The sequence below is a fragment of the Nyctibius grandis genome, chromosome 25 (assembly GCF_013368605.1).
Source record: "Nyctibius grandis isolate bNycGra1 chromosome 25, bNycGra1.pri, whole genome shotgun sequence".
Lineage (NCBI taxonomy): Eukaryota > Metazoa > Chordata > Aves > Nyctibiiformes > Nyctibiidae > Nyctibius > Nyctibius grandis.
Window position 1 is genome coordinate 7,215,459 of NC_090682.1, and position 10,522 is coordinate 7,225,980.

Consider the following 10,522-nt stretch of genomic DNA (forward strand, 5'->3'; position numbering starts at 1 on the left):
TCCTGCGGCAAGGAACCCGCCGGCTGCAGCATCCCCGGAGCAGGGGGGACGAAGCCCCTCTCCGGCGCTCGGCTGGGCACAAAGGCGTTATTATAACAACGGGGAAATTGTCGTAGGACCGGGCCTTTGTCTGCACGCTCGCGCAGCAGCTGGGAGCGATTATGCTGCAACAATGTTCTGTTCCATCAACATTATGTCCTCATTAAACCTTTATTAGTAGATTAGATTCAGATTTATTGATTTTTTTTTTTTTTTTTAAAGAGGAAAATCCAGGCTCCTCTCGGAGAGACGCCTGGAACTTTTTCCTGCGTGCGGCACTTCCCAAAGCAGCGAGAGGGCAAAGGGAGAACCTGGATCTTTCCTCCAGCACAGGCAGCCTCCTCTTCCAGGGGAAAGGACCGCTGAGCTGAGCGAGGGTGTCAGGTTGGGCGCGGGACGGCTCCCTAGCACAGGGAAGGATGAGGACCGAGCAGCCACCGACGTGGTCCACGAGATTCAGCAGCACAGGTGAGCATCTCATGGTGGGCCCCCATGGGGCATCCAGGGTCCCAGCGGGCAGGAGAGGGATGGCGAGGCTGGCTCGGGGGTCCTGCCACCCCATCCCCTCCTTGACACACGGGCTGGGTGGCATCGCGCGCCCGGGTCAATGGACCCATTGGATTTGTCTGTTGGAGCGTTTGATGTTACATGAAGGCGGCTCGTTCCAGAGGGTGTTAATTGCCCGCTGCAGTGATCAGGTCTGTAGCACCATCGATCTCGCCAGGATCAATGGGCTGATTTAGTGTCTTGCAAACTCTTTAACTGGACACCTCATCAATAGGCAGCCACTTACAGACCATCAGCGCGTTAGCACGGGCCGGCGCTGGCAGGAGCCCGCTCCACCCTTCCTCAGCCCCCGTGTCACTCAGCAGGAAGTTTTCCTGCAGGTGACGGCTCTGGGATAGTGAGCGGGGCCATTGGTCCAGGGCCGGTGGGCTCGGGGGTCGATGTAGGAGAGATGGGCGTTGTCAGCCCACTGCCTGCAGCCTGACCGTACGCAGAGACGCTCCTAGAGCACGGGATGGGTCCCCGTCATCTCCAGCGCTTTCGAGGATGGTGCCCGTGCTGGTTGCTCAGGTACGTTACCGCCGTGAAGAGCAAGCTGTACTTTTACAGGGTCTTGGGCAAGCGTGGCGGGGCCGGGGACCACCCCAAAAACACCATCAGTGTTTCTTGTCACAACCCCCTGACACCTCCAGCTCTGAAACGAGAGCAGGTGCTGTGCTGGGCAGATCTGCTGCTCGCATTCAGGCTCAGCTCCCTGCTCGGGGGATGCAGCCAGTGGTTCTGCCCTCTCCCCTGAGCCTCGCGCCTCAGCCCTGGCAGGGGTGGGGAGAGGGAGCAGGGGGATTGACCAGTGCTGCCGTAGCAATCGGTGACCCCCTGGGCCTCTTCCAGCACCGGGTGCCCACGGAGCCAGCCCCGTTTGCACCCCGGTTCATTTGCCGCTGGCTGGCACTGGTTCTCTCCCAGGTTACTGCTGGGCAGGAGCGCGATGGGGATCTGCTGGGCAGGCGTGCGGGGGGGTAAAGACTCGGGGGAGTGACGGAGAAAGGGACACGGGCGTGTGGGGGCAGCCGGGGTGATGGGGGGGGACCCCCGGTGCCGCGGGGACCCCCGGGCGGGCGGTAGGCGCGGGGCCGCTGTCCGCGGTGCTGAAGCGGCGGCCGGGCCGGGCCGTGCCGGGCGGGGAGGGGGGTGCAGGGCCTGGGCAGGGGTCCTCAGTGCTCGGCTTCTCCTCAGCTCTGCCCTCCTGCTGCCATCCAGCCAGGGGCGGTGGCGGGTGCCCCAGCCGGGGCCAGCAGACAGCGGCGAGGCGCAGGGCCGAGGAGCGGCCCCCGGAGCAGGGCGGCGTGCGGGGTGCCCACCCACCCGGCCCCCCGAGGCCGGCCCGCTCAGGCGTCCCGCCACACCGACCAGAGGGTGCCCAGCGTGATGCTGTAGGCCAGCACGGCCACCAGGTAGGCCCGGAAGAGCAGGACGTCCAGCACGTAGCCCACGTGCAGCCACTCGCGGGCCACGTCGCGGAACTCGTCGCGTTTCTCCAGGAGGCGGCGGATGGACGCGACCTCCCGCAGGACGCCGTCCATTGGCGGGGGGCCCTCCGCCGGGCCGGCAAAGGCCGGTGGGGCAGGCCTCGCGCCCCCCGCTGCCTCGCACTCCCGGGGGTCCTCGCCGCCGTAGTGGTTCAGCTTGGCTGCGGGATCGAGAGAGGCAAGTGTGAAAAATCTCTTTAGGCGGGGAGCTGGGATTGCTGGGGGTGACCCGGGCATCTGGATTGCCATTGAAACAGCGCCTACACGGATGTAGACAGCTACAGGGCGCCCAGTCCCCTTCGGTTCCCGTGGGCCCTCTCGGTGTAGCCCTCACCTGTGCTGTCGTTGTTCTCCACCTGCCTGGAGGTGTCCGAGCTCTGCGTCCTGCTTTGGCTGAATTTCTTCCTGTCCCGGATGCAGAGCAGGACGGTGGCTCGTTCCAGCAGCAGGTGCTTCACCCAGTCAGGGACGTGGGGCTGCAGGTCTTGCTTGTGCACCAGGCACACGATCACGATGGTCTCCGTCAGGCTGATGACGAGCAGCGCCATGCACACCACAAAGTAGACGCCTGTGGAGACGTCAGTGAGATGAGTGGCCCGCAAAGGCTCACGCACAGAGCACGGTCCTGAGCGAGTCCTCCCTGCCCACCTCTCCAGGGGACCTGTGGTCTCTGTGCGGAGCAGCAGCTCCCACTGCCCCAGGCCCAGGACTGCCGTAGGAGTTGGCTTGGCAGGTAGCGCCGCCGTACCTATCAAGGGGGTGCCAACCGCAGTAGCCGGCAGCGTGTCGGATACGATGATGAGGAAAACCGAGTAGCCCAGCAGGAGGGTGATCTTGAAAGAGACCCTCTCGCCACTGTTGGGAGGTAGGTAGAAGCCCACGATGTCCATAACCATCAGGAAGATGCTGGGGAGCAGCAGGCTGACGGTGTAAAAGAGGGGGCGTCTCCGGATGACTACCTGTGGGACAGAGAGACAGGAGAGGCTCAGCGAAGGGTGGAAATGAGGGCTCGAGCTGGCGCGGCTCTCCACCAGGGCAGGCGCGGATGGTGGCACGCACTAAGGTGAGGCAGAGGAAGGGCTTGATGTCAGGAGCCTCCTGCCCGCAGGCAGGAGCACCGCAGCAGGGAGCAGCTGGGTGATCGAGCAATAGGGATGGTGGCCAGACCCTTCCTTAGCGCCCCGTCCCTGAGAAGCGTGGCGGCTGAGGACGCTTACGTAGAACTTCATCTCAGCGTAGCTGTCGCTGCTCTTGACGCTGAACTCCTGGAAGTGGCTGAGGACGTAGAGCAGCTCCCACTCACCCTGGTTCATGAAGACGCTCCGGTCGAACTTGACCAGCTCCGGCTGCCGCCACAGCGAGAGGTTGATGTCGTGGACTGGGGAGCAGAGAGGAGGTGAGGACGAGGGGTGCCTGGCCCGGTGCAGCTGCCGGCACCTCCACACCGGGCTGGGTGCCTGCCCGCCCCGCGCGCATCCCCGGTCCGCTGGGGCCATCTAGAGGGGTAAGTTGCCTTCTGCACGGAGCTCCAGCCCGGCGGAGGTCCTGCCCGCTCCCCCTGAGCCCCCTGGCCGCGCGGGTCCCAGCACTCACTGTGGTGCAGCCAGCTGGTGAAGGTGAGCGAGCAGTTCTGGACGTCGAAGGGGAAGTTGTAGATGTCCAGGCTGCAGGCGGTCATCACCTGGATGGGTTTGAGGTTCTGCACCTCCCCGTGGTGGCTAACGTAGACATAGGGGACACGGGGGGACCTTCCAACATCCACGCTGCGGGGCATGAGGGACAGAGACCAGGGCTGGGGAGCGCTCTGGGCAGGGGCTGCTCCTGCTGAGCGGCGTTTGGGACAGGAACTGCCCAGGAGCCGGGGGCTGACCCCCCCGAGCTGCTTTTTCGGCAGTACCCGTGCAAGCGTGCCTGCCTGGCATCACCTCTGTGCTGCCGGGGCTGCTGCCCTCTCCCAGCCCCAGGACGGTTTGTGTCCTTGTCCCGGGGCTCTCTGGAGCCAGTGGGAACACCTTAAATCCCAGCAAACAGGGCAGGGCGCTGGCTGGCTTTGCGGGAAGGGCCGGCAGCTCTGCAGCTGCCCTCGCATTGTGCTGCCTTCACAAAGCCTTTCTCCAGATATCTGGATCCCACCCCCGGCACGGCACGGGTAATTACCGGCGGTTGCGGTTAGCCAGCGTTGGACGCGGCCCAACTGCCGAGCCGTCCCCATCTGCAGCTCTCCCGACGCGGGGAGGCTGCCAGCTCTGTGCCAGGAATACAAAGCACGGGGCGGCGCGTGCCCGCGCTGGGCAAGGGGGGTCCGACCCCTGGGTGCCTGCCGTCGCCCCGGGGGCTTCGCCTCACTCACAACTCGTTGATGAGGATGTCGGGCACCCAGATGCTCTCCGCAGGGAGCGAGATCTGCGTCAGGTTGTCGAAGCGCGCCGGGTCCCACCTGAGGAACTCGTCCGTCCAGTGCTGGGGAACAAGGGAGAGGGGCTTGGAGGGCAAGGTCGCTTCCACCCCCATGGGATAACCTGTGTTTGCAGGGGTTCTCAGCCCCGGGGGGTCCCAGTGAGGGAGGGGTGAGGTTGCACGGTCTCATCTGCTCACCTGCCTGTACCAGATGTAGGTGGTCAGCACCTGGTTCTTCTCATCCTGCAGGAAGAAGAGGGCACGGCATCGGCACGGGGGGTCCTGGCGCTCCAGAGGACGGGCAGAGCGCGCCAGGAGGATGCTGCACACCAGGTACCCGCTCCCCTTGCCACAGACACGCGGCAGCTGCCCCCACCCCGCGCAGGGTGGGAGCGGAGGACTCACCACGCTGAGGATGGCGTAGACCATGAGGTCGATGGCCACGTTGGTGGTCGTTCGCCAGTCCCGCACGGGGCGGGTGCCCTTCTGGTAGTCAGCCAGCAGGTAGTGGGAGAGGCGGCGCAGGGCGGGCTCGGGGGGCTCTGGTGTGTGGCCCCCCCGGCGGGTACCTGTGGGCAGAGGGAGGGATGGAGAGCTGCCTGCGCCGGGGCAGTGGCCGGCATCGCTGGGGTGTGCTGCGAACCACGGGACGCTGCCGGCTGCCATCCCTCGCTCACCGGCTGGGGCTTCCCATCAGACAGGAGCACCCTGACGGAAACCAAAACTGCCAGAACTACCGTCTAACACTTTGTTCATGTCTCCTGCTGTGCAGGTGGCTGGGGCCGTGACCTGTCCCCGGGCCTCAGAGGGCAGGGCTGCCATCTCCCGCCTCCCCTGGGCAGGTGCCTGGGCACTGGCAGTGGGCACTGCGAGGGACTTGCTGCCCCCAGGTACGTTTCCTACGCTCCCTCCTTCCAGGGGCATTGTTTCTTTGCTGTGCAGGTGGAGGAGGGGACGGTCAGAGATGAGCCAGGACGCTGAATTCATTTATTGGGTACCTGGGTATTCATTAGGTATCTCGGCGTTTGTTTCCTGGGGAAACAACCCCTCGGCCGGTGCCGGCACCACTGATCAGAGCCGACATCTCTCAGCACCCGCGTCCTCGCTGCGGGCAGCCCGCGACGCTGCGGCCGAGCCGGGGCAGCGGAGCCGCGCTCGTGGCTTTGCCCTCCAGCACGCCCAGCCCCGCAGTCCGCTTCCCTCGTAATGAAAGGGACTAATTGGAATAGATCTGTGGGAACTTGGGAAAAGCTGCCGGGAAGGGAACTTTAATCTGCCTTTTAAGCTGAAAAAACCCCAGCAGCCTCAGCCCCTCCACCATGGCAGGCGATGGGTAATGCCGGGGAGCCGGCCGGGCTCACAGCCCTCGCCCACGGAGGAGGCGGTGGGGGGGGCGAGAGGCAGCAATTAGGGCGAGGGGAGGAAAGCAGGCGCTGCCGTCATCGCAGCTGGGGCCAAGCGGCCTTCCCTGCTGCAGCTGGCGGCAACCGGCTCGCGCTCCCTCCTCCTCCTCGCACCCGCGCTGCCCAGCTCTGCGTCGGACTGCTCTGGCTTTGCAGAGGGAGGACGGCGCTGGGTTCACCCTGGCCACTCCATGCATCTGCCACGGGCACCGTGCCGGTCTGCCCAGCCCCAAACCCGTGCCAGGAACTCGCCTGGCACAGGGCGGGTGGGGGGCTCAGGCAGAGGGATGCAGGCAGGCAGGAGGTCACCCTGTTTCTCTCTGTCCTCAGGGCTGGGACCCCCCACGCTTCCAGGGTACTCCGAAGCCCCGTACCGATGAGCCCACAACACAGAGCTGGGTTAAAACACCGCGTCGCCTCGCTGCAGGCGTTCAGCCCGCGTCGCCCAGGCAGGCAGCACCTCCGGGCTCTGGCAGAAGAGGTTTCCCACCCTCGGGCTTCTCCCAGGTACGGTGATTTTCAATGGCATTAAGTTCTCTAAAAAGCAGCCTGTGCGTGCCGTGCAGCACTGCTCGGGCTTTGGGAAGGTATCGTGCCGTACGGGGAGCGCCCCGCTCTGCCCCAGCCCTCCAGCCCTGCCCGCAACGCCCCTCGCCTTACCTGGGCTCTGCAGCGTCGGGGCGAGAAGCAGCAGGGCCAGAAGCGCCCGGAGAGCGGCGGGCGTCATGGCTCTGCCGGCTCCCAGCCGCTGCCTCCCTCCTCCCCACCTCCGCGGAGGAGTGAGCCCGAGCAGGGAGGCAGGCAGCACTCCTTGCTCGCTTTCCCCCCGCCGTCGGGTTTTTGAGAACGCCCAATTAATCTCGCGATCAGCCTCTCCCGCTGCATCAAGTTTCAGGCTGGGAGGATGCGAGAGGAACCCACCCAGCCACCCCCCCACCCTGCCGGCTCCCCCGGGGCTCCCCCGTCCCCCGCCCGGGCGCCTGGCCGTGGAAAAGCGGGTTTCGGGGCGCAAGCGTGGTGCCTGCGTGCAGCAGGAGCGGGGGCATGGCAGGGGGAGAGGATGCTGCGGGCACTAGGGCTGTGCCAGGAGCTCGTCGGTGGTCGGAAAGTCAGGGGGGAGCCCCCTGAGACGGGGTGGTCTGTCCCGGGAGGTTACAGAGACGCGGCGCTGGCACGGGGTGGGTTTCCATCAGGATGGGAACGGGGGGCTCTGGAGGTACAAGACCTCCAGCGGCAGCAAGACTTCCCCGACAGCCTGCCCCAAGAGAAGGGTCTATGGCCATTGCAGCAATCTATTTGCATGTAAATTTCAGCACATGAAAGCAGTTCTCACCAGTTATTCAACAAATATTCAGCACCTTTGGGCAAACAAGGCCATAAGCAAAGGTTGGTCCCACACCATTGAGAGCAAAAATTTGTTCAGTGCCCGCCCGCACAGGGGTACCCTGCTGAGGCCGCAGCATCCTTCCCTCCAGGTCAGAGCATAGCGTCCTGGGGCACAGCAGCATCCCTCTGCCTGGCCCAGGAGCCTTGCCCCCACCCCATTCCCTATAATCTTATATATTAGTGTACGTATGTCTGTGTTTAGATGCGTTGTGGTCGCCCGTGCCCCCAGGAAGCTGCCGGCTGCTGGAAGCACTGGGCAGAGACCGGAGCCCGCGGCGGCGGCGCAGAGCAAATCGCATCAGCTGGCAGCGTGGAGTCACTTAAACGAGATAAGAATTAGTGCGCGGCCCTGATGAACTCCCCCTCGGCTGCCAGCAGCGGTGTCAGGGAGAGAGCGAGAGCAGAGCCGGGGCTAATTTGATTCTCGGCTCCGTTAGCGGCTGGCAAGTCACCTCCCGGGGAGCGCAGGCAGCTCCGAGCTCTTTCCCCTTATTGAATCTGGGTAATGAAAATCACGGGCAGCGGCGCTGGGGACCGTGCCCCCCTCCGCCCCCTCTCCTCCCGCATCCACGGTGGGCAGGATGCGGCCGAGGGGGCGAGGACCGCTCAAGCGGAGCCTCTGCTGCAGCATCATTAACTCTGAATTTTCTCCCTTGGGTTTTACGTCGTCATCTTAAAGAGATTTTAATGTAGTTCCTATCAGCCCTCCTGGTATCGGATATCTAATTAGCGTGATCTATTATAGCCTCGTATTACGCGCGTGCGCGGGGGGCTCTGGCGGGACTGTTTGTGGGACGGCTGATATCCGTCGGCAGCGCCCGGATCGGATTTACCTTCTGAAATGGCGTAATGGGATTTTATTAGCCCTGTAATCTGCTGCGCGGTAATTGCTTTTCTGGGAATCGAAGCGCTTGGCGTCCGGGGCTTCCCGTGGCTCAGCCCCGCGTCCTGCCCGGGCTCTGCCCGCAGCAGCAGCGTCCCTTCCCCGGGGCCAGGAGGAGCCACGTGTCCCCCACCACCTGCGACGTCGCGGGCAGCGACCGCCGGCAGAGCCCCAGTCCCCATTCACATGTGTCCTGTTGGCTCCTGGAAGAAATTTTCTAGCTTTTCATATCGACTAAGGGCTTTTTCCTAGGGGAGCCACATGGAAAGGAGATACTTTGGCTGGGCAAGCAGTGAACTTAGTGCTTAGCAAGGAGCGAGGTGATCTCGGAGGCTGGGGAGAGCACAGGAGCGCAGGCACGAGGTGACTGCGATGCGACAGGATGATGCTCAACATCCCCATCCGCGACGGGACGGCGATGCTCAGCATCCCCCATCGCCCCACCCTGGCCTTACCGGGAGCGTAACCAAGCCCCGTGGGGTGTTATTTCTGCGGCAACCTCGGCAGCTCCCGCCCTGGGCCGTGGGACTTGCCGGGGGCTGCAGGACGGGACGCTGCAGCCGGGCTGGGGACCACAGTGGGAACAGGGAGGGGGGTCTCGACTGCGGTGGCACGCAGCACCCCCCGGCGCAGCGCAGGCAGGAGAGGGAAGCAGCCCTCCTCCGGGCTGGCAGGACTCGCCTTTCAGAGCGCGTTTGGAGCGTCAAAAGCAATAAAGCATCGCGGAGGAGCCCTGGCAGCGCGGCTGCCTGCCGGCCCCGGCCCCATCACGCGCCCGAGGCCGCCCATTACGGAGCCTCGCGCTCCCCCGAATTGCATGTCTGCTATGATTTAACGCTGCGAGACATGAAATAAACACCGCGCGCAGGCAGGGCTGCCGGCGCTGGCACGGGTGGGCTCGCAGCAGCCCCCAGCACCGGTGGGATGCGGGACCCTCGGCGGGGCAGTGGTCCTCGGGGATGCTCAGGGTCGCTGCATCCCTGGGGCACCATGAGGGTCCTCGGGGCATGGGGTCATGCAGGGGCTCTGCCCTGGCACCCCCTTGCGTGGCTCCATGACCAGAGAGGGTGCTTGGTGCTACACCCTTGGCGAAGGTAATCGCAGCCGTGGGTCGTTGTGGGTGCTGGCAGCTTCGTGGGTACGGAGCCCATCCCAAGCCCAACGCCTTTAAACCCCCCGGTGAAGGGAGGGGAGCGCTTTCCTTTCAGTCCTCTTCTCCATTAGACACCCTTCAGGTGTTCACAATATTCTGCCACCGTTTCATTGTCAATTAAAGCCAGGTAATAATAACTACGGGAAGGTATTTGCAGCCCATTGCTGTTAATGAAGGAGATCCAGCTCATCCCGAGCGGGCACGGCAGCCGCGCGTCGCAGGCACAATATCACCCGAGGTTAGGCAGGAATCGCCTTGCTGAGAGCAGACTCGACCAGTGTTTGTTCTTCTGTGACTGCCTTTTCCTTTTTATTTTTATTTTTTAAAGGAGACCCGTGACAGAGCCTCGCCGGGCAGGAGAGGGAAGCTGGGCTCCAGCACTGCCTCCGCTGCACGGGCTGCCTGCCGCCTTCTCGGCAGAGACCCCATCCCAAAGGTAGATTTGCAGCAGAGATCAGGCACACTCCAGCTTACCTGGATGTAAAAATCTGACCTCTGCCTTCCTCACCTTTCACCCCAGCTCTTCTGCTGCGGCTGTAGTTTTTAACAAGTATTTCCAATCAGAAACCACAGTGCTTCCAGCCCGGTTTTAATAAAACCACATTGGCCATTACAGTGGGATATTTTTCTGGAGAAAATGAGAAAGATTTCAAGCAAATTGGAAAGGTTAATTTGGGCTGAAAGGCTGTTATCTTTTGCTGTAACACACCTGAAAAAGTCTTGCTTCTCATACTCCAGGTAAGAAATTCCTCCTTCCGGGGATCATTCGCCATCTCAAGTGTGAGTGTTTGGTACCCACTGAAATTCCCTGCAACTCACCTTCCCCTAGTGCTAATACACCCTGTCTCTCGCTGTTAACAGCCTCGCAGGCTCCCAAAACGGACAGGACTTGTGTTGAATTTAAACTTTACCGCGTGTCTTGTTTTTCCTTTGCGTATCAGGGAAATTGGATAACGCCGCCGGCTTGCTCAGTTTTACTTTATCAACCCCGCTAACTCCTCCTCTTTGCTCTCTCCCAGATCCCTGAGCACCTGTGAGAACGTGGGAGCTGAGACAGTCCTGGAAAAGGCCACAGTGACATTCCCACGCTGCTCCCAAAACAAAAGGTAAGGGACGCTCTGTGACTGCCCTGGGAACATCCGCGCGCGGGAGATCCCCACCCAGCCGGGAAAGGGCATTTTGGCTTGGGAATTAGCGAGTAGGGGGCTGGCACTGGCATTGTCTG

The 10,522-nt window shown here is 63.0% G+C and overlaps 1 protein-coding gene and 1 long non-coding RNA gene across 3 annotated transcripts; one reads left to right on the top strand and one right to left on the bottom strand.

Moving 5' to 3' along the window:
* The first annotated feature begins 251 nt into the window (after nt 1–251).
* Nucleotides 252–1,970, top strand: LOC137673470 (uncharacterized). Its single transcript, XR_011049739.1, has 3 exons — nt 252–507; nt 927–1,116; nt 1,783–1,970. It is a non-coding gene; the product is annotated as an uncharacterized lncRNA (long non-coding RNA).
* On the bottom strand, nt 1,823–6,602 carry LOC137673469 (5-hydroxytryptamine receptor 3A-like). 2 transcript variants are annotated; one of them, XM_068418285.1, is made up of 10 exons: nt 6,536–6,602; nt 5,961–5,963; nt 4,878–5,041; nt 4,671–4,715; nt 4,426–4,535; nt 3,669–3,838; nt 3,293–3,453; nt 2,824–3,034; nt 2,410–2,643; nt 1,823–2,236 (listed from the first exon to the last, which is right to left on the bottom strand). In XM_068418285.1, the coding sequence occupies exons 1-10, from the start codon at nt 6,600–6,602 to the stop codon at nt 1,935–1,937; spliced, it is 1,467 nt and encodes a 488-aa protein (XP_068274386.1). In that variant the 3' UTR covers nt 1,823–1,934. The 2 variants fall into 2 exon arrangements, with proteins under 2 accessions (XP_068274386.1, XP_068274385.1); XM_068418284.1 differs by lacking the exon at nt 5,961–5,963.
* Between the last annotated feature and the right edge of the window lie 3,920 nt (nt 6,603–10,522).